Source organism: Carcharodon carcharias, chromosome 18 (genome assembly GCF_017639515.1).
Source record: "Carcharodon carcharias isolate sCarCar2 chromosome 18, sCarCar2.pri, whole genome shotgun sequence".
In the NCBI taxonomy this organism is placed as follows: Eukaryota; Metazoa; Chordata; class Chondrichthyes; order Lamniformes; family Lamnidae; genus Carcharodon; species Carcharodon carcharias.
The window spans coordinates 33,399,971-33,425,918 of record NC_054484.1 but is presented as its reverse complement, the minus strand read 5'-3'; the positions used below and the strand labels follow the sequence as shown (position 1 = coordinate 33,425,918).

Here is a 25,948-nt window from a genome sequence, read left to right as displayed (position 1 = left end):
GACGCCTGCCAAAGTCATCACAGACAGAGCGTCGCAGTCAGCAGGCTGCCTCCACCCTCGTTGTGGATGTCCTGGGAGCACCAAGACATAGGGACAGGGTTAGGACGGTTAAGGAGAATTATTTGTACAGCCTGGGCACGTGTGTTAATCACTTGTACATACTGTTCTCTATTGTCAATAAGCCCCCAAGAATGTCTCCCTGCCTATGGCTCCTTGTTCTGATGAGCAGTGTTCTTGTCACTCAGATGTGAAACCTTTCTGCACAAGATAAAGAAAGCTGTCTCAGTCCAGGGCCTCTTCCTTCTGGCCAAAACCTCACATTTGCTGAAGACATTACTGATGCCTGCACTTCGGCGGGGCTTGTCATTGCTGCCAGAACATATGGGCAGGCACCACAGAGTTCTCTCATTCTCTCTGTATGCACCTTTAAGGTGGGGCTGGCCCCCATCTCTTCAGCATCTGTGACCACTGATGCTGTGCTCCAGCTCCTGAAGGGCTCAGATGTTGAAGACAGACACAGCATCAGATTCTTCTAAACATTCCTGACTGCATCTCTATGATATGATCCTGATCACAGAGCGCAAGCGAGCTGCCCTTGACATTCACAGAGGCTGTGTGAAGATTTATGGAGTGTCCTCACTGCATTTTGTTATCAGCGACTATTAGGGCCTCCACTGTGTCTCCATGACAGGAGCATTCTCACAGAAGGTATGTGCACTGCCATAAGCCAGACTGGAGTCAAACATTCATAAATGTGCTGAGGAACTATGGGGTCGCCTCACTGCATGTCATCTTCATCCTTCAAAATCTAGCAGTTATGAGGGCCTCATGAGTGCGCCTGCCTCATCTAGGCAGTGCGAGGGTCTCATCCCTGTCATTGTCGCCTCCGAGAACCTCCTCAGCCTCATCCTCATTTGCATCCTCTGCATTGGAGGAGACGTGCAGCTCCTTCTCAGCCAGCTTGTCTTTCCATTGGAGTGCCAGGTTTTAAAGGGTGCATCAGACGATGATGATGCATGACACCCTCTGCGGACTATATTGCAGGGCACCACCAGACTGGTCCAGGCCCTGGAACCTCATCTTCAGCATCCTGATGTTTTGCCTCACCAAGTTGTAAGTTACAGCATGAGCCTCATTATAGCATCGCTCTGCTGCAGCCTGAAGCCACGGCACAGGTGTCTCAGACACGGTCTCTGCGGGTAGCCCTTGTCCCTGAGGAGCCATCCCTGCAGCTTCTGTGGACCCTGGAAGACTCCAGGGATTTGTGACTAAATGAGGATGTAGACTTTGTGCACACTCCCTGGAAACTGTGCACACACCTGCAGGATGCATTTCTGGTGGTCACACACCAGCTGTACATTCAGTGAATGGAATCCCTTGTGGTTGACATAGTTCACCATATGTTGCAATGGAGATTTGAGCACCACATGAGTGCAGTCAATTGCACCCTGTACCTGTGGGAAACCCAAGATCTGGGCAAATCCAATTGCTCTTGCACCCTGACAGATTAAATTGTTGTTCCCTTTTATATTTGATATTTTTGAGAACCTGTCCTGATGAGTGCAAGATGAAAAGCTTCAACAGTATGTCTCTTTTTTCAGCAATACCCAAGTTACAAGTTTCATGCCTTTTGAAATTTTCTACTGAGTTAGTGTTGCCTAACCAATGTCTTGCACCTTCACTTCCTTGATGTTCCAGTGCACCATGTTTAATGACAGTACCTCATGACAAAAGGTTTGCCATGCCTTTGCTTTCTTTGGCAAGGGAGGAAAGGTGGAAGAGCCCTACAAAGTGTCAAAAGTCTAAAAAAAGAGAAAACCATGGGTTTTTCTGAAATTGATATGCTCAACTCTCTCCAAGGGCTAGGAAGCCCCAATGTCCAGAAACGTCACTCACCAAAGCAGGTTGGTTAGATCACACAGAGTTAGGGGTAAGTTAGCTTGGATAGAGGATTGGCTAACCAACAGAAAGCAGAGAGTCAGGATAAATGGGTCTTTTCTCTGGATGGCAAGCAGTTACTAGTGGAGTGCCACAGTGTTCAGTCCTTGGGTCCCAACTATTTACAATCTATATTAATGACTTGGATTCAGAGATAGAGGGTACTATAGCTAAATTTGCAGATGACACCAAAATAGGTGGGAAAATAAGAAGCATGAAGAAATAAGAAATTTACAAATGGATATGGACAGGTTAGGTGAATGGGCCAAAATTTGGCAGATGGAGTTTAACGTGGATAAGTGTGAGGTTATCCATTTTGGTCAGAAGAATAAAAAGGCAACTTATTATTTAAATGGAGAGAAACTTCAGAATACTTCAGTGCAGAGGGATCTGGGTGTCCTGGTGCATGAGTCGCTGAAAGCTAGTATACAGATACAGCAGGTAATAAGGAAGGCAAATGGAATTTTGGCATTTATTGCAAAAGGAACAGGGTATAAAAATAGGGAAGTGTTGTTGCAACTGTACAAGGCATTGGTGAGACTGCACCTGGAGTACTGTGCACAGTTTTAGTTCTCTTACTTGAGGAAGGATGTAGTTGCATTGGTGGCGGTTCAGAGGAGGTTCACTAGATTGATTCCAGAGATGCGGGGCTTGTCTTATGAGGAGAGATTGAGCAGTTTAGGCCTATACTTGCTAGAGTTTAGAAGGATGAGAGGAGATCTAATTGAGGTATATAAGATGCTAAAGGGGATAGACAAAGTAGAGATGGAGTGGATGTTTCCCCTTGTGGGGCCTTCTAGAACGAGAGGCCATAGTTTTAGGCTAAGAGGTGGTAGATTTAAATCAGAGATGAGGAGGAATTACTTTTCTCAAATGGTCATGAATCTGTGGAATTCACTACCTCAGAGTGCAGTGGATGCCGGGAGGCTGAATAAATTTAAGGAGGTGATAGACAGATTTTTAACTAGTAATGGGTTGAAAGGTTATGGGAAGAGGGCGGGAAATTGGAATTGAGGCCAAAATGAGATCAGCCATGATTGTAATGAATGGCGGGACAGGCTCGAGGGGTTGAATTGCCTACTCCTGCTTCTAGTTCTTATGTACTTTCCCAAGGCAGTACCTGAACAGCAATGTTAAAGAATCAAATAGGTTATAAAAAGAACATTTCATCATAGGTGCTAAACAAAATTATCATGTTGTAAACCCCGGGCTACATGTGAGTATCATCATGATGGGCCAGTCATTTAAATGAAAAATAATTGGTTTAGTTTTTTTGACCTTGGATTTGGCAAAGCCCATCAATTGGATATAAAGGTCACAGGAAATGAGTGGCCTCTAAGCCCCCTTTACAATGCACTGGATTTCTGGGAGGTGGTGGGAATGTTGCTGGGCCTGCACTTGAATTAGACTCTGTAGATTCCTGACAGCATCCCGAAGATTGCTGCTGGCATAATGTGGGCTGGAGATTTTCTCTAACATGATATTCAGCCTTCTGGCTGCAATATTGTATTTATGCAATGCCTGTAAAATCATGGTGGTGTTCCCAAGTGCCTGTTGTCCTTGTCCTTTCAAGTGGTTGAGTTGTAAGTTGGAAGGTGCTATCCAAGAAGGCTTGGCCAGTTGCTGCAGTGCATCTTGTTGTTAGCATACCCTGCTCCCTGGTGGTGTCATACTCTGGTGGTGGAGGGAGTGAATGTTTAAGGTGGTGGATAGGGTACTGATCAAATGTGTTACTTTGTCCTGGATGGTGTCGAGCTTCTTGAGTGTTATTGAAGCTACACTCATCCAGGCAAGTAGAGAGTATTCCATCACACTCCTAACTTGTGCCTCGTAGATGATGGACAGGATTTGGGGAGTCAGGAGCTGAGTTACTCACCTCAGAAGTTACAGCCTCTGACCTGTACTTGTAGTTCCTGTAGCTACAGTAGTTATATGGCTGATCCAGTTTCTTTTCAATGGTAATCTCCAGGATATTGATAATTGGGGCTTGGTGATAGTAATTCCATTGAATGTCAAAGGGAGATGATTAGGTTTTCTCTTGTTGGAGTTGATCATCATCTGGCACTTGTGTAGCGCGAATGTGACTTGCCACTTATCAATCCAAGCCTAAATCTCATCCAAATCTTGCTGCATATGGACACAGACTGCTTCAGAATCTGAGGAATCACAAATGGTAGTGCACACTGTGCAATCATCAGCAGAAATCCCCATTTTTAACTTTATTATGAGGGAAGATCATTGCTGAAGCAGCTGAAGATAGATGGGCCCAGGGCACTAGCTTAGGAACTCGGCAGCTAAAAGCATGGCCACCAATCATTGAAGGATTAATATCACAGATATGCAAAAGTCCAGAATTGGAGGAGCCCGGAGACCTCAAGAGTTGGGCGTTTGTAGGGCTGAAGGAGGTTACAGAAATAGGAAGGAGCATAGACAGGTGGAAGTAGTCGTTCATGGTAATGGAGTGATAGAGGACCAGAACCTCATAGAATGGTCAAATAAGGTGCCAAGGTGGCGAAGGGTCAGATCCAGTCTCAGATAGTGGCCAGGGAGAGGGATGGAGTTGATGGCTAGAGAGCGGAGTTTGTGCTGGGGTCTGAAGTTCTAATAGATGTTCTGATACTTAGTGTGAAAAAACTGTTGGACATCCAGTGTGACCAATAATAAGTCACTGGAGGCGTTGAGAGAGGTGATGGTGCTGCAGCAATATTGTATTGAATGGAAGGCCAAAGGTTAGTCAAACTCCAATATTTTAGAACTTACAAAGGAAAGTGTTCAAAGAAAATTTAGAAAATAATTTTTAATGTCCTTTCAATTTGTCTCCTGGGTTGCTTGCAATAGTGACCAGGAGATGAATCTTTAATTTCTGGAGCCTCCAGGACAATCAAGCACTAGCTGTGGCTGTTAGTCAGAAATGCAATTGCAGGCCTGACAGATCTGAAATTGTGTCTGAATTTCCTCACCTTCATTACCAGCAGTAAATCCTGCCAGGGAATAGGCTTGTGCCAGAACATGTTAACCAACCAAAGTAGGGAATACCAGTGATCCTGAGCCTGCTGGACAGACTGAAGTTAACTGTGTGGGAGAAGAGAAAGGAGAACAAGTTGGGAAAAAAAATGAGATTAACAACAGCCAAAAACAAAAATACCTGGAAAAACTCAGCAGGTCTGACAGCATCTGCGGAGAGGGATACAGTTGACGTTTGCCACTTGTATAATACTAATACAGCCACTTGTATTTTAATGTAGTATAGCATCTGAAGATGATTTACATGAGTGCTTTCAAACAAACTTTGACATCAAGCCACACAATAGATGACCAAAAGCTTGGTCGATGAAGTAGGTTGATTATCCTTATGGAAAGCGAGGTGGGGAAGAGAGATTTAAGGAGGCAAAAAGTTAAAATGAACCGTAGCTGAGCACTTTTATTTTCACAAGATAGTCAAGCTGAACAATGGCTGTGAGGAGAGGTTGCATTAAATTAGGGTGGCATTAGCTCCCAGGCGCCAGCTGAGAGCGAGGCTCCTTCTGCCCCCAGTCCTCCCCACCGTCAGGGGGCGCGTTACCACTTCTGCCGCTTCTCCCCCCCCCCCCCCTTCCAGTCCTCCCCACCGCTAGGGGGAGCGGTAACCCTCACCCCCAACTCCGAGTAAAAGTCTGCTTCTGGTCCCCAGTCCTCCCCACCGCTGGGGGGAGCGGTTACCCTCACTCCCAACTCCGAGTAAAGTCTGCTTCTGGTCCCCAGTCCTCCCCACCACTGGGGGGAGCGGTAACCCTCACTCCCAACTCCGAGTAAAGTCTGCTTCTGGTCCCCAGCCCTCCCCACCGCTGGGGGGAGCGGTAACCCTCACTCCCAACTCCGAGTAAAGTCTGGTTCTGGTCCCTAGTCCTCCCAGCCGCTGGGGGGGAGCGGTAACTAGTTTCCCAAACTCCGAGCAAACAGGGGCGGGGGGGGGGGGTGGTGGTGGTGGTGGCGGAATCAACAAGGAAAGGTGAAAGAGGAAAAAGAAAGATAGCGGAGCGGAAACAGGAAGAGGGACAGAGTGAAAGATATATATTATATATATAAATATAAACCAAAAAAAAATAAAGACGAACATTTCCTTCCTTTCGCTTTACACTTTTCTGCTCCGATTGAGAGGCGGTAGGGTCGCCGTTTCCAAGGTGACGGGGGCAGACGGAGAGGAAAATGTCGCTGTTCGGGAAGAAGAAGACGGCGGAAGGTAAATGGCAGCAAGTCCCTGACACCGGGCATCAGGCTGGGGAGCCCGCACGGTCAATGCTTTCTTTCCTTGTATTACTTATAATAACTTAAAATAGTGCGAGTGTGGGCGAGTCCCTAGCTGTTTGGCCAGCAGTGTGGGGCCAGTATAAATTCTCGTGAACCTAATCATATTTATTGGAAATGTGTTAATCAACAAACCTAAATGGTTCCGAAGAAGAGTCGTAATCGGAGCCGAGACACAGATGCTGCCAGAGCTGCTGAGTTTTTCCAGTATTTTTTGTTTTTATATTGTATAAATGGTGTGAGGACCACCTTAGAGCCCTTGTTATTGCCGGCAGCGGTTTTCATTTCCTAAATTTGGAGACTTGAGATGGAACTGTACGCTGCTGTTTTTCGCAGACATGGAAGAATACGTCTGTTTTAAACATATTTATGTCATTGCCCCCACTTTCCCACGACTGTCACAGTCCTTCTGCTGCTATGATCCTTGTGTGGGTCACTTTTGTTTTGCTCTAATGCCCCACCTTTCTGAATCCTAATCTCCACCAACAAAATCTAGTCCAAAGTGCACCCACTGATATGCTGCCCTGAAATAAGTTCTGCTCAACCATCACCCTGTCTTCACTGATCAACTACATGTCTGCCGTTATATAAATTCAACCATGGCCTGGGCATCCTGATTGGTTGCTTTGACTTTAACCTTTTGTTTGTATTAACTCCTTTCACTCCACTATTAATGGGAGAGCTCTTCACTGACTTGGCCCCACTCTTGGAGTTCACCCCTGAAGTCCCTCCACATTTCTCTTTCAACAGCCCTCTCAGAAACCATCTTTTTGATCAAATTTTTACTTGTGCCTTTTGATCGCACCCTGTCTGTTTTTCTTTAAACTAGTGATTTTATTGTAACTTTTCAGTTGTGGAGTCCAGGAACAACAAGACCATTCTTTTACAAAAACAAAAATACCTGGAAAAACTCAGCAGGTCTGACATCATCTGTGGAGAGGAATACAGTTAACGTTTCGAGTCTGTATGACACTTCATCAGAACTAAGAAATATAGAAATGAGGTTGAATATAAGCTGGTTGAAGGGGGTGGAACAGGTAGAGCTAGATAGAGGGCCAGTGATAGGTGGAGGCAAAGAAGAGATTGCCAAAAATGTCACAGACAAAAGGACAAAGGGTGTTGATGGTGGTGATATTAGCTGAGGAATGTGCTAATGATGACATTCAGGGTAGAAAGCAGGACGAGCAAGTGACAGATAGCCCTAGTGGGGGTGGGGGAAGGGATCGAAATAGTCTAAAAGGTAGAGATAAAACAATGGATGGAAATACATTTAAAAATAATGGAAATAGGTGGGAAAAGAAAAATAAATATATATAAAAAAAATTTAAAAATTATAAATTATTGGAAAAAGGGGGATCGGAAAGGGGGTGGGGATGGAGGAGAGAGTTTATTAACTAAAGTTGTTGAACTCAATATTAAGCCTGGAAGGCTGTAAAGTGCCTAGTTGGAAGATGAGGTGCTGTTCCTCCAGGTTGCATTGAGCTTCACTGGAACATTGCAGCAGGCCAAGGATGGACATGTGGGCATGAGAGCAGGGTGGTGTGTTGAAATGGCAAGCGACAGGGAGGTCTGGGTCATGCTTGCAGACAGACCAAAGGTGTTCCGCAAAGCGGTCACCCAATCTGCGTTTGGTCTCTCCAATGTAGAGGAGACCGCATTGGGAGCGAATGCAGTAGATTAAATTGAAGGAAGTGGTCTGCGGTCGTGTGGGCAGGTGCTGTGGGAGGGGGTTGAGGTGTAGAGGGTGATGGAGGAGTGGACCAGGGTGTCCCGGAGGGAACAATCCCATTCTTTTAGACTGATATTAATGGCTCCAGCAATAGATAAAGAAAATCATTTGAAAACTATTTGTAAATCTTTCCATTCTGTATGATTACAATTCTATGGGAAAATATTTTTGGTCATAGAGTAACAGGTTTTGAATACTATCCTGTTTCCTCTAAAATGGTAGATTTTGATCTTGATTCCAAAGGAGCACGTTATACCACTGTTCCACAGAGTTGAAAAAAATATATAGATTTGATAAGAGATGACTCATTTGTTGGGTGACTCGCTGGCACACTGATACACCCAGCCACGTGATGTGATTGAGACAGTTGTAAATGGTCATTGTCACAGATTTCAACATCCAGCTCTGAAGCTTATACTTTGTGTTTGGGATGTGACTCTTTTAAATCACATCATGGATTTTAACAAGAAGGATATTCAAAAATCTTACCTTTGCTGGTGAGATATAAGAGCAGTTTTGAATTTTACTTATGAGTGAACAGAGTAAAACTATATCAGCCTTGCTGATTCTATTGTGATGCCATGGAATTTTCCAGAGAATGAATTGGTTATGACAGAATGGGGATGTGATTTCATTGTTTAGCTCAAGTCCCCTGTCTATAACCTGTTCGCTGGATGCTAAAATATTTATTTGGGTTTCTTCACTGGTTGAAAGAGGAAAACTACTTCAGCTTTGAAAATAATCAAGATTTGGGATTCCTATTATGAATAGAAAATGACATATGTCTCTCATTTGTAAACAATTATAAAATGTCGGGAATTCTTTATGCTGGTGGCTTGTGATAAATTATTACAGTAGATTATGGCACCATTCATGATGCATGAATACTGATAGATAGGCCCACTAAATATGAATGATGGAGTGTGTGTGTTTGTGTGTGTGTGAGAGAGAGCCATGTTTACAAATTAAAATGTTATTTCCATCTTTAATAGGCAAAAGTAAGTGAGGTTTTTAATGCTCACGCAGGTGTGACAAGCATTTGAAACCAGTCTCCAAACCAAGTCCCTGAAAAATACAGTGGTTTCTGAGCCTGTTATTGGGCACATACACTCTCCATATAAAGGCTGCATGCTATTCAACCTAAGTTTATAAAGATTAGGTGCAGGTTGGCACCTGTTAAGGATCCAATCTTCTGCAGAGACCATGCTGGAGTTTCACCAGTTAAAACTGTACAGTTGCTAGCACAGTGTGCTTGCAAGTTTCCCATTAAATGCCTACAAATTCCATCATTTAGGACTTTGACTTGTAGGGTTATCTAGTGCTGAGTGTGAGGAATCTCAGGCCTCTTAATGAGTCAGATCATCTCTAATATCATGGAGTACTGGTCACCTGCCTGGCTTCAGTATTAGTGAGTGAACCATAACGACTCAAATCTAACATCCATCACCATGTGTATCTTCCTGTAACCAATTCTATCTTGAAGAACTGCTGGTTATCTTCTCTTTTCCTCCTCCCCCTGCAGAGAGGGCAGTTAATAATAGAGAGATTCACAGCTAACAATGATTTATTTGATTTTGTAATGTTTTTACAAAGGGCATTTTTCAGTACCAAGTTATATTTGTGTGTATTTCAAATATCTCTTTAATTATGAACTGTGGCTTGCAAGATCATGAACAATAATATCTAGTAATGACTGTCCATGACGTAATACAGGCCAATTGTTTTTCGTACATTGCAACATTGATAGTTCTGGCATGTTATTTCAAGCACTCTCAATTTCTCTCCAGACATAATAAAGGAACAGAATCGAGAGTTGAGGGGAACTCAACGATCTATAGCCAGAGATAGAGCGGGCTTAGAGAAACAAGAAAAACAGCTGGTAAGTTGGTCAGAAATCATCTTGATGGAAATTCCAGGCCAAATATAGAGTCCTGGCTGCTTCATGTCATCGGAGACTGTGTGAATAGCAGAGGTCAGTAAAAAACTAGGATTGTAAAATATTGTAGATTCCGGAAATCTGGAACAATAAAGGAAACTGCTGGAAACACTCAGGTCAGGTAGTGATAATGTTTCAGATAATGATCCTTTATTAGAATTGAAAGACAATATTGATTAATAGTATTTAAAAAGGAATGGAATGAGGGAAGGAGAGGGAAGAACATTTACACCTAACAAAATGAATGAAATGACTTGGAAAATGCTCGGGTGGAAATGGTTAAATGGCAGAAGTGGTATAAGTATGAAGCAAGAGAAGCTACAAGAGAATTTTTAAAAAAAAACTTATGAGACAGTATGTGTGAAGAGCTAAATGGATGAAGGATAGACAAGTTGAAAGGGAAGAATGAAAAACTGGCAAACTGGAGCAGACCCGAGGGGCCAGGAGCCTGGCACAAAAATAAAAAAAGTTGCCATCATGTGTGCAGGCCACCTCATCAGCACAGTGCTCTGACTGAGGCATCCAACTTCAAGCACTAACCTGTTCCACCCCAAACTCTGAGTACATTATTCGGTTCAGCTCCATTGTCATATCTGCCATCCTTTGAATGAGATATTAAATCAAGGTCTCATTGGCGTTCTGATTGTCCACAACGTATATGACAATTATTTGAAGAAAAGTGTAAGTTCTTCCAGCACACTGGACAACCTTTCTCTTTCAATGAATATCACCCAAAAAATATAAAATATCAATTCATGTTGTTGCATTTGTGGGATCTTGTGTGTAAAATGCCTGTCATGTTTGACTATTTAGCAATAGTGCCTGCATTTCGATAATTAATGTGTTATACACTACATGTCTTGAAATGTTTCTAAGATGAGACAATGAGTCCATAAATGCAAGTCTTTTGCTGTTGTTGCCCAATTCACTTTTGTGCATCCCAGTTGTAGGAACAGATGAGCTGTTCCATGATTCCGTGAGACCACTTTACATCAACTCACAAATAACAATTTAATTAAATTTAATACTGAAATTTTATGAACTTTTGTATTTTGTGAATCACTTTTCATTGCCAATCCATAGATACTGGATGCAGTACCAAAATTCGAGTTCACTTTATTGCAGCAGGCAAAGATATTCAAAAATTCAGATTCAGAAGTCATGTCAAAAGGTATGCTGAGAACCTGCCCAATCCAGTTCCTCCCCTGCATTCTTTTACTACAACTTTAAAAATGCCAGCATTATTTGGAACTAGTTTTAGAAACACATCCTATGTGATACTGAAAGATCTCTGGCACTTTTTAAATGTTAACCTCTCTGCTTATCATTTACCATTAAATATAGATGAGGAGTTATACATTGCTTGCAATGAACTCAGGATGTCCTAAAGTGCTTTGGAACCAATGAAGTATTTTTAAAGTTGTAATGCAGGAAATTCAGCATCCAATTTGCTTACAGCAAGGTTCCAAACACGGCAATGTGATAATGATCAGATAATAAAGTGGTTCCATGGGATTGTTTACATTCACCCGAGAGGGAACAGGAAGCCTTGGTTTAACATCTTTTCCAAGAGATGGAACCTGTAACAGTGAAGCACTTCCTCAGTGCTGCACTGGAGTGTTGGCCTAGATCTTGTGATCAAATCTCTGGAGTGCAGCTTGAACCCACAACCTCTGATTCAACATAAGTGTGCTGCCACTGAACTACACTCGATACTTTTTAACAGGTGATTATAATGTCTTTTTCACATTTGTTTTTAACCTTATGACAACAACTTGCATTTATATAGCACCTTTAAACTCATGAAATGCCCCAAACTACTTCTTAGGAACAATTATCAAACAAAATTTGACACAGGGCCAATAAAAGAAATGCTAGGACAGGCTTGGTCAAAAAGGTAGTTAAGGAGCATCTTAAAGAAGGGGAAAGAGGTGGAGAGGCAGAGAGGTTTTGGTAGGGAATTACAGAGCTTAGAGCTGAGGCAGCTAAAGGCATAGCTGCTAATGGTGAAGCAAAGAAAATCAGAAGTGTGCAAGAGGACTGAATTGGAGAGGCACAAAAGATCTTAGCAGATTCTAGGGCTAGATGAGGTTACAGAGATAGGGAGGAATGAGGCCATAGAGGGATTTGGTAAAAAAAAATGAACATTTTTACAATTCCAGTGTTGTTGGAGGAGATAGCTCAGGTCAGCAAGCACAATGGCGATGGGTGAATGGGACTTAGCACAAGTTTGGATACGAGCAGCAAAGTTTTGAATGAAGTCAATCTATGGAAAATGCAAGATAGAAGGCAGCCAAGAGAGCACTGAAATAGTCAAGATGAGGCAATAAAGGCATGGATGAGGTTTTTGGCTGCAGCTGAGCTGAGGCAAGAGCAGGGGCTGTTGATATGGACGTGGAAGTAGGTGGTCTTAGCAATGCAGGAGATATGGGGTTGGAAGCTCCAGGGTCAACTAGGACATCAAAGTTGTGAACAGCCTCATATAACCTCAAACAGTGACCAAAGAAAGGGATAGTGTCATTTGGTAAGTACAAAGGTTGCGGTGGTGTTTGAGGACAATGGCTTCATCTATTTGAGGAATTTCTGCATATCTAATACTGGATGTTGTACAAGCAGTACAACAAATCAGGCAGTGATAGGGTCAAGAGAGGTGGTGATGAAGTAGAGCAAGGATGGCATCAGCTACATGTAGAATCTGACATTGATATAATTTTCCCTCTTTCGGGAGGTGTTGTGCAGGGGCGGGCGCAGATTAAGGCCCGCCCAGCGTGATGTGCACCTGGAAGCGCTGTGGTGGGGGGAGGGGTGGTGGGGGGTGGGGTGCTGTGGCCTGAGTCAGGAATATGCTCTTTCGTGCATGTGCGCGAAAGAGCACAGAAACCTAGAGATGCCTCAGTTTTAAAGTTTTAAACGGTTAATAAGGTGGAGAAATAATTTTTGTGACATGTCCCCTCATGTGGAACTGGCTGGGACATGTGCATTAATTTTAAGAAAAATTTGTGTGAAAATTTAAAATCGTTCATGAAACCTCATCCTGCCTGTGGATGAGGTTCCATGAAAAATGTGAAGGCCCCTGGGCTCTTTGCCTGCCCGCCAACCTTCAGGTTGAATGGGCAGCTCAGTTAATTGCTTAATTGCCTTTTTAAATGGCCTTAATAGGCCTTTGACAGATCGGCAGGCGTGCAGCCGACTCCGGTGCGTGCCTGCTGAACTGAAGATCTGAATGACACGCTGTGGCATTGGGATGCATGCCTGATGTCACCCCGTGTTATTTTACGCCCCGGCCCCGCTCACCAAGCCGAAAATTCAGACCCATGTTTTCAAATGATGTCACCAAGAGGCAGCATGGAGATGAGAAATAGGAGAGGGCTATGGATGGATATTGGGGGACACCAGAAGTCATGGTATAAGTGAGGGAAGAGATGTCATTGCAGATGATCCTCTGGCTATGACTGAATAGGTAAGAACGGAACCAGGCAAGTGCAGTCCCAGCCAATTGGGCAGTGAAAAAGAGGCATTTGGGTAGGGTAGTGTGGTCAACTGTGCCAAAGGCTGCAGAAGGCTAAGGTGGGATAGTTTATCACGGTCATAGTCACATAGAATGCAATTTGTGACTTTGAGTTGTTTCATTGTTGTGGCGGGGGTGGAAACCTGATTGGAGATGATCAAGCATGGAGTTCTGGGAAGACAGACGCAGACTTCGGAGGCCACAGAAGGTTACAGACTTTTTGTGGAGGAAAGTGAAGTTGGAAATGTACTGGTAGTTTGCAAAGACAGAGAACAAGAGAGGTGATGATGGCATCTTTAAAGGGACTGGCCAGGCTAAGTACTAGTTACATACCTTGTTGATGTTTCTATTTTTATGAGCTGATAAAGGGTCTAAAGCCAAACCATGAACCTGTCTTTGCTTGTTACAGGTTTTGACATACCTGCTGTGTATTTCTAGCATTTTCTATTTTTATTTTCGATTTCCTGAATTAGAAGGTTTTTTTTCACCTTATACATGATATTTATTTGTACTTAACCAGGAAATGGAAATTAAGAAAATGGCCAAGGCTGGCAATAAAGATGCTTGCAAGGTTCTTGCAAAACAACTTGTGCAGTTGCGGAAACAGAAGACCCGTACGTATGCTGTGAGTTCAAAGGTCACTTCTATGTCTACTCAGGCTAAATTAATGAACTCTCAGATGAAGATGGCTGGTGCCATGGCTACCACAACAAAGGTACATATTAAAAAAAATGTTTTTGATGCATTAATGATTAATTTGTCAATAAATATCCTAGGGAAGATGTAGTGTATGATTGAAATAAATTTAATCTAGTAACTCTGTTTAAAAACAGTTAGATTTTAATGAGCAGGATTGGTTACAACTTTGTTGATTATTGGAGAAAGCTGCACTTCAGTACCATTGAGTTATGCAACCTTATCCTGTTAGTAGTGATATTTATGTTAGCCTACTTGTAATGGGGTTCCTTTTCCTCACTTTACAGTTTGTGGATTTATTAGCCATGGATATTTGAGGCTAATTACACTCTTTTGGTCTTCCTGTAAACTCCAGACCAAATAGATGTGAAGGCATGAATACGATTTTTGCATTATTTTGCCTTGCAGCAAGTGAAGGTTGGAGAAAATGCAAAATTTAAAGCGAATTTCATAATGCCACATACAGGCTATACTATATAGTAGTGTTTAGAAATTCTAGCCAATGCATATATTTTATTAACAGATGCAAAATATTAGGGGTCAAGATTGAAGTAAACTTGAAACTAATTTACCCTCAGGCCCTCAGCTCAAGACTAATAGCTCCCTAAATTTTCCTTTTGGACTGAGAATTCTAAAATTTAGCTCCTGTCAAAATCTGGTTCAAAGCCTGGAAATATAAGCAGCCCTCTATTGCAAAATATTTATTAGGCAATTTAGCAATAGATTTAATCAGAAAACCTTTTAAAATTGGTTGAGAATTATGATCAACTATAATTTTCCCACCTATTTCCATTATTTTTAAATGTATTTTAATCCATTGTTTTATCTCTACCTTTTCGCCTATTTCAATCCCTTCCCCCTCACCCCACCCCCATTTGGGCTATCTGTACCTTGCTCGTCCTGCTTTCTACCCTTAATCTCACCATCAGCACATTTCTTAGATAATATCACCACAGTCAACACCACTTTGTCCTTTTGTCTACGACAACTTTTGGCAATCTCCACATATCACTGGCCCTCTATCCAGCTCTACTTGTCCCACCCCCTTAAACAAGCTTATATTTCATCTCTTTTCTATTTTTCCTTAGTTCTGTTGAAGAGTCATACGGACTCGAAACGTTAACTGTATTCCTCTCCGCAGATGCTGTCAGACCTGCTGAGTTTTTCCAGGTATTTTTGTTTTAGGTTTCCAGCATCCGCTGTTTTTTGCTTTTATCTTAATGTAACCTGTCTCCTGGAGACCAGGACTCTTGCTTTAAGTGTGGTATGATATAGAATTGAGTTTACCCTTAGGAAATATGAACAAATGATTGATTATTTTATTCATCAAGAGTTCAGATATGAGTACTTTTGTTTCTAGAATTTCCCTATAGAGTTTTATCATGCAAATGCAATGTTATTTAGGAAGACAGCTTCCATCCCAATAGGCAAATGTTATTAATTTCATATTAATCTCTTGGCTTCCATTTGCTATGTAATTTTGAAAATTTAGTTTGCTGGCACAAAGGAAGGTTCTGAATGAACTGCAATACATTAATGAAAAAGGGGTATAAACTGTGCTGTCAGGTTTATGTGGTCTTTGGATTTGCCCTTGGATTTGCAGGTTTCCCCTGAGGCAAGTTGGAGTGCCTTGAGCAAATACAAGCATTTAAATGAGGAAGGGGTGATATACAGGCACCTTCCACCTTATTTTCCTCCCTGTATATCAAGTGGATGTCCTTGTTCAATATTTATTTTCCTATTAAGTAAATTAATTGCATACTACCTGATATGCTATTGCATCAACATTGTTTAAGTGACATTTTGGTTGCCTGAGCAATATTTTGGAAAATAGAGATTAATTTTTAGGTAATGTATTTTTTGTCTGTTAGGGCCCAATATAAATAGTCTCTAATCAAAGATTATGGATGATGCAGAAGGATTGAATTATTATGTAAAATTGCTAACTCTTCTCCCACAGTTTTTATTAAATAACATACTGCTGAAATAATTTGAGAGGGAATGAAAACATGCTTTATATTTCAGACAATGCAAACTATGAACAAGAAAATGGACCCACAAAAGACCTTACAAACAATGCAGAATTTCCAGAAAGAAAACATGAAAATGGAAATGACAGAAGAAATGAGTAAGTATACCATTTCAAAGGATAAAATATGCTTGGAATTGTCTTTTTAAGCACTTTGCTGAATCATTTATGCAAAAGATACTCAAATATGAGCTTCAATATTTTCTATGCCATACAAAGCGTAGCTTGGTGAGGATAAAGGATTTTAAACTGATGGAAAACATTGTACATTCATTGGGATATATGTAGTTTCCCAATGTCCCATCTTCCCTCCAAAAATACATGCCCCTGATGGAGGAGTCATTATAAAACATTCTGTACCTTTTTCATGTTCTCGGAGCACAATTTAGATGCTGAATCTCAATATAGTAAACTTGTTTAGCCCAGGCTGGGGTCAAGGGTGGCTCAGAGTGCAGGAATAGACAGGTGCACAAGTGGCAAAGGGGATAACTAGTCAGATGTAACATCGCGCCAATGCAGCTCCTAGCCAAATTGTCCAGGTAATTTTTTTTTTACTCCATTAAAATTGATGCATGGCATTTTCTAAAACTGTCCAGTTTTCAGACAACTCTGGTTTTTGGACAGCTGGATTTGAGACACTGTACTGTACTGAGTATGATTTGAAATCCTGGTGATGCCTTAGTTCAACAAATAGACAAGATATAGTCTCTGATGAAACTGCATTTTAAAGTTGGAAAGGGTCCTGCTTTCAGCAGACTTTGTAGTGATGATTGGATTTCATGTTTAGTAATGTTAGACGATCTCCAGTGGCATTTCTTACTGACCAAAAAGGTCTTAATTGAATAACTGCTTCTCTGCTTGTCCATTCACAAAGCAAAGTTGAAGATCAAAGTCTCCAATCTTTTCAGAAATGATTAAATTTCTTTCTGGAAATGGGGCATTGAGGCAGGTACCAACTTTTTGCCTGCGTGCAAAGAAGTGGAGTGAGCACAGAAATGAGTTGGGAGAAAGTTGTAGGTGGAGGTTAGGGGAATCAGGCAGTCAGAGTTTTGGAATTAGAAGATTTAAAGAGTTTGGTGGGCAGATTTTTAAGAACTGAGGGGTCAGCTCCTGGGAATTAGGCTTGGTTGGATCCGGAATAGGAGGGCATAGTGCTTCTGAATGCTAGTTGAGCTTGGAGCAGTAAGTGATCCCATGAATCACGATGCATTAATGGCTAGTGTAGTTGAACTACATCCTGTGGGATATGGTGAATAATTGTGGGCTGTACAAATAGTGGTATTATTTAAAGTTTAAGTATATGAATAGATCATTAAAAACATCGCATCAAAACTTTATCAAAAATAAACAATGCTAAAAATGTTAATGGGACTTAAATAGTTATCCAGTGTTTACCTTTACCTGCCTTCAGGATCGAGCACAATTGATGAAGCACATTGCATTCTGAGCAGAGTTGGATTGAAGCTGGCTGTTGCATTCAGGACAAGGTTGGGTTGGGAAGAGAGCTGGATGACTCGTGATTGGCTAGGTCAGGCCAAGCAGGGATCAGATTGACTGGAGAGTTGCCAGTAGCACCAGCTGCTGCCCTCAGCTGGACTGGATGTGGAGCTGGCTGCTGTACTGAAGTATTGAAAAGGCTGTAACTCTTTCGAGTACAAACCCATTTCCATCTGTTTCAGATGAAGTTACATTGTTTGCCATGGTGAGATTTGAACTCTTGATCTTGGGGATACAAACCCAGTACCATAACCACTTAGCTATTTAGGCCAAGCATTGAAAAGGCTCTAGCCAAACCTGGAATAGTCAATGTGGGTCTCATTAGGAGGGAGGAATTGGAGCCTGGTGTGCCTGATGCTAAGGAAAAAATAGTGTTGGAGTACTTGGCTGAGCCTGAGAGGTGGGAGATAGAGCAGTTTGCTGTTTAATTCTGTTCATAGACTCATTCCATATAATTCTTTCTGCTAATGCATCTCACGCTACTTCAGAAAAGCTTCTGGACTTTGGATTAGAGAATCAAAAAATAGTGTGAAATACTAACTCTGCACATTTAAATGATGCTGTGATTGAAAGTGGCAGTTCAGCACTGTTATATAAAACAATGTAGTTAACTTGTACAGCAAAACAGTGGCATTTGTTATATAAATCATCACCCAATGAATCTTCCTAACCAGAATGTTGTATTCAAAGTTTGTTTCCTCTTTACTCCTTGCCCTCAGATGAATGCTGAGATCTCACTGTATTATGAAACACCAGGGAAGAAATGGTTGTGTCTCAAAAGATAGCTAAATAAGTACCTTTAGGGTTCAGGACAGCAATTTAGTGTTAAATTAGAAAATCTTATTGAATGACACTGCAGGTTCAAATGGCCCACTATTGAACTTACTTCTTACATTTTTGTAGCTTGCAATTTGAAATGTAATGTTCTTCTTTTATTTGACAAGAGCCTAAAAGAAATAAATATATGGTTTCTTCCAGTGAATGACACATTAGATGACATTTTTGACGAGTCTGGAGATGAAGAAGAAAGTCAAGATATTGTGAACCAGGTGTTAGATGAAATAGGAATTGAGATTTCTGGAAAGGTATTTATCCATTTGATTTTTAGAGATTTCGTATCCATTTGAGGATTGCAGATATTGTCATTGACCCCAAAAATTGAATATTTTATTTGTTTAAACTAAATCCAAAAAGAGAAAATAATCCAGCTGTTTGAGATGTAATTGTATTTTTTTCCTTCATGGATACATACCAAAGGAAAACTCTAGTGCAAAGCAACTTGAGGTTTCAACAATTGAATTCTAATCTCTGGTTCTAACTGATAAATCCAAATATGATACCATCAGACAGAAAGTTTGCAATTAATATCTATCTCAGTACAATAAAATCACATTATTAAAGGGAAATAGGCAAAGAAATGAGCAGGTTTATCTTTACTTGCATTTCTATAATGGGGACAACATAAATTCTTTTGGTTCATCAGTCAGATTTCATGTAAATGACAAAAAGTACTGAAAATATATTTAAAAACAAACAAGAAACTGCAATTAAAATGCTCTCCTTTTCATAAGGAATGAATCAATGAAAGGAAATAAGCTTTTTTTGCACCTAAGGTAATTTTCCACTTAGAACACCAGAGATAGTTCTAAATATAGTTCATATTAATCACTTTTTACTTGAAACCTCAATATGGTTGTAAATCATTGCAGCTTGTAATTCATAGAAAAGATTAAACTTCCACTATTAAAACTGGTTTCAGTTTCATGAAAATCTCTCTTTTAATTGAATAGGGATTCTAAACTTGGGCATTGATTTAAAATAATTGGTAGAAGGATTAGTGAAGTTGAGGAGAATATTTTTCACCAGGTGGTGGTGGTAGTCTAAAGTTTTAAAACTATCCACAGCCTGTCAATTTTCCCCTTTCAATCTCAGAATTTATCTAGTTTAAAAAGACTCCAGGTGTTCCTTCATGGTAAATACAATAGTGTACTCCTTATATTTATTAAAAGTAATTAGGGGAATAACCAAGTCCAATACCTACACAATCCTTCAGTCTGAATAAACTTCAGTTTTTGTTATATGGATATTGTGCATTTTTATAGAGTAATACTGCTGAACTGTCAGTTCTAAATGGAAGCTGATCTATAAAGCATCGGTTCTAAGGATACAGGTTAAGAGGAAAGGGTGCACAGGTGGATAACTGGAATTTTGCCTACAATGAACTATCAGCTCTAGTAATCATTTGGCGTACTGCCATGCCAATGACTCAGTCTAAATGCTACTGTAATCTAATTCAAAAGAGCAAGGAATAGGGGGAAAAGTGAACATTTGTCCCTTTTAGAGGAAATACTGCAATATCTTCCTACACAATGGATGGAATTTAATGCACCCTGCCCCATCCCCTAAAGATTGCTTTATAGACTGGGGATGAGGGGGGGATGGTGGCGGGGGTTGCTGTGTGATCAGCTGGGAAGGTGCGGGGTGGAGTTTCCACCGCCTTCCCCTTCCCTCTGATTTGGCCCAGGGCAGGAAGGCTTGAGGATGACACAGGGGGTCCCTTCTTGCTGGACACTTCATGCCTGATGGAGCCATCCATTAGCGGGAGTGGAGGGCTCTCAAATGACGCCCCCTTCTGACCTTCAAATCGACTCCTCTCATCCCTTTCCTGGGGGCCTCCCTATCTGGTCCCAGTGAACCCACTCTAATCTTAATCACCTATCCTTTGACTAGGCTGCACTGCAGTACTGGCAGCGGCCACCGCTGCTGCTAAAGGGCTTAATTCTGTTGAGCCTCTTGAAAATAGCCATGACGGGGTTACCACCAGTGTTTCAGCTGGTGGATGGGCCCTGCTGCCAAAACCATTAAATTCCACCCTGTGCAGCCAAAATGAACCAACCCAGATTTTACAGTTTATGATAAAGCTTTATAAACACTCTGTACTAGTGAGGAAAGCCAAGCTTTGTCTGTTATTATATCTTCTAATATTAGAGATAAAATTTGAAATAAAGTGGAGTGTTAATAATGTACAGGACTCGTCAGCTTCTGAAATATGAAAAAGAACGTAATGTTTTAGGAGAACTGGGGGAGTTCTCAGTACCCAGAATGTTTCCTATTTTACTGTCAGATTCTGATGGTCTGCCAATGAATTTACAGCATTTTTATTTTTTTATTGTTCTATTTGTATATGGTTTTAAATGACAGAGTGCCCACATTTTACGTGAGTGAAACTTGTTGTTACCCCCACAGATGGCTAAAGCTCCGTCAACAGCCAAAGGTCTACCTACAGCATCGACGTCTAAATCTCATATCTCAGATGAAGAAATTGAACGGCAGCTGAGAGCTTTGGGTGTGGATTAATTGATCAGGCTGTTACTGGGGGAGGAGGAAATCTCTTTCTGTTCACACGTGAACCACGCCTTTTACCTTAACTAACTTGGATTTACTTTAAAGGCAACATTGGATAAATAGTGAGAGCAACATGGACATTCTTATGTAACTTTAACAAAAATATTCATTTCCAAGGCCAGACTTTAAAGCCAGGTTCTGCCTTCTTCGGTTCCATATTGCTGCTTTAAAACTAATTTCTCAACGATTTTTGGGGTGGACAAAAATAATATGTATGGTTAGTAATGTTTCTAAGGCTGACAAATGTATATCAAAGCATGGTACATGTGTTTAATTTGTTTGACTCCACTTCTTGTGTAACAAACCATTTGTAATAGTTGCCCACTAAAATGAAAAAGAAAATGTTTGTTGCCAATTACTTTTTTTAAATATTCTGGTGTAATCTATACTAATTACATCTCAATAGGCAAAGCTATAGGTAGCAGTTTAATATTTTCAGTGCTTTCAAATAAACTGTGAAACAATTGAGTGACAGTTTATTGAGTTTCAGGTTTCATTGAGATCTAATTTACTAGACTTACTATTTTTGAATTGATGTTCAGTAGTTGCATCAGCACAACACAAAAGCACTTGGGAGTTGGATTCTGATCTGATTCGTGTGTAGTGAAGCCTGGTGGCGCGAGACTATCTTTAGTGGGTAGTCTGTAACTCTCTAGCTTTGGGCTTCACGCTGGATGCAGAATAATAACAGCCTGGAACAAATCCATAACAAAACTTTTCATTGTCCATTTCATGTCCTCACCACCTTGTAAACCTAGGTTAATTTGCTTTAATCAGAAAGTGCACACTGTTGCCTGATCTCTCCTAGCATTTAAAATTACCTACACATGTCTCCAAACATGAATGTTCAAGTAGCCTACAGCAAGGTAGAGCTGGCAGAGTAATTCGGCTTTACTAGTGGAACATTACATTCTATAAATAGCAGACCAAGTCCAGTATCTATAGTGTAACAGCAGCTGAAATAATTACCTGGAGCACATTATAAAACAAATTCAAACTAATACTTTACAAAATCCCTACTCTATGCTAAAGGACATAAAACTTCACTGTAGTTCAATAGTGACAGAGAAGAAATTAATATATTTAAATTTGTTTAAATAATTCCTTTACAATAACAAAAAAGCAAAATACTACGGATGCTGGAAATCTGAAGTATGATTCTTCTTGTTGAGGAGGCATATTCAACTCATATTCTCTTGCCACAGATGCTGCCAGACCTGAGTATTACCAGCATTTTCTGTTTCTGTTCCTTTACAATAACCATGAGTTAATAAATATATAACTTGTGCCTGCTACAATTAAATTATATATATATATATTTTTTTATATATATATACATTATATATGAAAATGCCTCTTCTAAAAAAAAATCATAGCAATCATGCTAGTTTCTTTTGGCTTGATCACAATCTTGTTGAAGTGATTATGTTTAAATTCAGTATTTACTGCAGTCTTAATGTGATGTTGCAATGTTATTTTTAAAATAAATGTCTATTAAACATATGTACAGGTCATATTAACTCAGCCAGTTAAGCACATTGTTCATTGAAGTGCGCTTGCTGGTCTAGTAATTTGAGCATGCCTTGATTATTTTCAACAGCTATTAAAAGGTGACTGTAGTGGAACACATTTTCCATTTTGAGAACCTAGTTACCTTTCTTTCCCACAAGTGTTTTTTTAACATCTACCTGCGAGGGTGAGCCTTATGGTTAAGAGCTTACTCTGTACTCGCCCAGAGAAGACTTAACAATTACCGAGAGAAAATGTACCTTCGTGATGAAATGGTTTTGTATATGAGGGTTAGCTGACTAGCAGAATGGGGATTGGTAGAAAGCTTTCTGTTTTTGGTCGCAGACTGAAAGCTGCTATTTAATTCCCAGGTTAATAATGGCCAAGATTATCTGCTACAAATAAGTCTGCAGCATGGAAGAATCTCCTCCAGTTTGAGAAAGATAATTTGTGGACATAAAAAGATAATGTAAAAAATAGTAAAGTTATAAACCAAATAACATTTATTATGCTAAAAACAGTATCCATAATGGTGGTATTTGAAAAATACAGTATTACAGGTCTTTAGGAGAAAAGCTGGTTTAAATTAATTATTTCTCTTCAATAAATAGGCTCTTAATTATAACATACTTCACCTTTAGAAATTGCATATGTATATCAGGTATTAAACTAATATTATTGAAACAGGCAAGAATCCAATCCTGCCTATTCTGCATGTCTTTTTCTCCTCTGTGTAAAAATAACAGACCATCAGTTTCTTGTTTTTAAAAAATTTCAGAAAACATTGGTCACGAGGAAGCATGTTTTAAATCTGATGGTTAAACTTCTAAAGTGTTTCATGTTTTTCACTAAATCCTAAGGAAAACTGGATTATTATTATACTTTCGTAACATTGCAAGGTAATTATGGATGAGGAAGGCCATTTGGCACATTGTAGTTCATCGATCCAAAAAGGTCGACTTTATATTGCAATATTCTGACAAAAGATGTGTGTGCCTTTTTATCAAAGCAATCTTGCTTTTGCCTCCCTTGGCAATGGAAAATAGTTGAATTAGGAGTCTAAATAGAGAAGACAACATTGTTGTTGGACTTTTAAGTCACAATATGGTAGGCATTTTTTGAATCCCTTTGCTCATTTGTATTTTGGCTATGCTCAAATCTTCCAACTATTAAATAGATCTATAAAAATGCATAGTTATTCATGATTGTATACACTATTATTAATTGTGCTTGTTTCTCCAAAAACAAATTTCTAGCATGTTCTTGCCTCAAAAGTTCTAATCATTATTTGACAGAACTGATAACTTTGTTAAAATTATCGGGGCAATGAAATATTTATGAAACACAAAATTTCTCTTTTGGAATTATTTATGGAAGTAATTTGAAACTTGATTAATTTATAGTTATTTACAGTATAGGTAATGTTATGATATGGTTAAACTGGCATAGATTTTTACTTATATAATGTTTTTCTCTGGCCATGATATTTGCAATGTTGGGTATTCATTTGAGTAGTAAAACACCTGCCCTGTATTAAGGTGCATAGTTTCCATTATTTGTACAGTAGATACTTATGGTGACATATTTCTCTGACCTATTATGCCAATCAGATGAGTAGCCTCATTTGGTTCCGAACTATTGTGAAGTGCTTACTAACGTGTGGATAGGTAGTTGTGTTTTATGATAGCTCCTCAACATTAAGGTAACTATACCACGTTTTTCTTCAAGGGTATAGCAGAATTGATCGTTTTCTTGCGTGGGCTCATTTAAGTTATCAACTAACTTACCACAAGAGCAAATGAAGATAATACTTGTAATTAGAGGGGCATGGAAATAATGTCTGTACTGATCACCATTCACATTAGTTCAAACCAAAAGTTGATAACTACATGTGTTAAACGATTTTCTGCAGTCTTTTAAAGAGAATTGGAAAAAGCAAATAACCACAGTTAAAGCAACATACATTGTGCTTTGAAGATGTTCAGGTAGTCAATGGTGTGTTATTAATTTTGCATTTTTTTTGCTAAGTGATTGAAGAGGATATTACTTTTGATAATGGTAACTAATAAGATTATAACTAAAAATGTTTTTCAGGCATTTGAGGGTAACTAAAAGGTAATTTATAATTCTGTGGTTTCACCATTTTTGTGCAAAAGTTAACATTTATGTATAATACTATTTAAAGTCAAGCTGGTAATTTGATGAACATTTATATGTTTATCAAATTACCAGCTTGAGTTTAAAAAATGAAGTCTTTTATATATACTACAGTGATGGTTTTAAGTTTCTATCAACTGACTATGGGCAATGCTCCCCGGTGATCCAACCAAATGAATTGACTAATAATTGCATTCAGTGCAGGTTTTAAGAATTACAATTCATTGTGCTGTACTTTTTGGAATGTTTCTCTTTTCATCTCGTAATTTATCAATTGTTAAAGGTGTTTAAAAGATCAAGAACTGAGAAAAGAAATTTGTATATAGACAAAGAGATACAAAATTTGAATATAGTGCATTAGCTCATTTGCAAAAATAAAGTATGTACACAGATTGAAACCTGCACAATCATGTTTTGCTTCCAACTCAGATTGTAGTCTTATTCCATCTTTTTCATTTGTTGGTGCTAATCAACCTCATTTGTTTTCTTATTTGTTAGTCATGGCTCAGTTGGTAGTACTCTCGTCTCTAAGTCACAAGGTTCCAGGTTCAATCCCAGCTCCAGGGCTTGAGCACAGAAATAAAGGCTGACACTCCAGTACAGTACTGAGAGAATGCTACACTGTCGAAGGTGTGACCTTTTGCTTGAGACGTTAAACCCAGGCCCCATTTGCCTGCTGGAATGGATGTAAATAAAAATCTTGGCATTATTTTGAAAACAAGGGCGTTATCCCGTGTCCTGGCCAATATTTATTCCTCAATCAACATCACAAAAACAGATTATCTGGTCATTATCAAATTGCTGTTTGAGGGAGTTTGTGCGCAACTTGGCTGCCGCGCTTCCTACAGTACGACAGTGATTACACTTCAAAAGTACTCCATTGGTTGTAAAGTGCTTTGAGATGCCCAGTGTTCATGAAAAACATTAATAATTACAAGTCTGTCTGTCTCCCTCCCTCCCTGACTGACAGTCTAATTCCCCATTTAGTTACCAGTCATGCCTTGCCTCCTCTCCATCTCATTCCTTCCCTGTCTTTTTGACCAAGCTTTTAGTCATCTGACCTAATGTCTCCTTATGTGGCTTAGTGTCATACTTTGTTTTATAATGCCCATGTGAAGTGCCTTGGGACATTCCATTATATTAAAGATGCTAAGTTGCTGTCTCTCATTGCTCCCCTTTAACATTCTCTGATGGTCTTCATACTCTCCTTTCTCTGTTTTGTCCCTCAATGTCTTGATTGCCTTCTCATTTCTCCTATAT

General features: G+C 40.0%; 1 protein-coding gene across 1 annotated transcript; it reads left to right on the top strand.

Moving 5' to 3' along the window:
* Positions 1-5,906: 5,906 nt before the first annotated feature.
* Positions 5,907-21,499, top strand: chmp2ba (charged multivesicular body protein 2Ba). Its single transcript, XM_041211758.1, has 6 exons — positions 5,907-6,157; positions 9,739-9,830; positions 13,916-14,110; positions 16,117-16,219; positions 18,596-18,702; positions 20,864-21,499. Exons 1-6 carry the CDS (start codon positions 6,124-6,126, stop codon positions 20,972-20,974), a joined length of 642 nt encoding a protein of 213 aa, XP_041067692.1. The 5' UTR covers positions 5,907-6,123; the 3' UTR covers positions 20,975-21,499.
* The last annotated feature ends 4,449 nt before the right edge of the window (positions 21,500-25,948 follow it).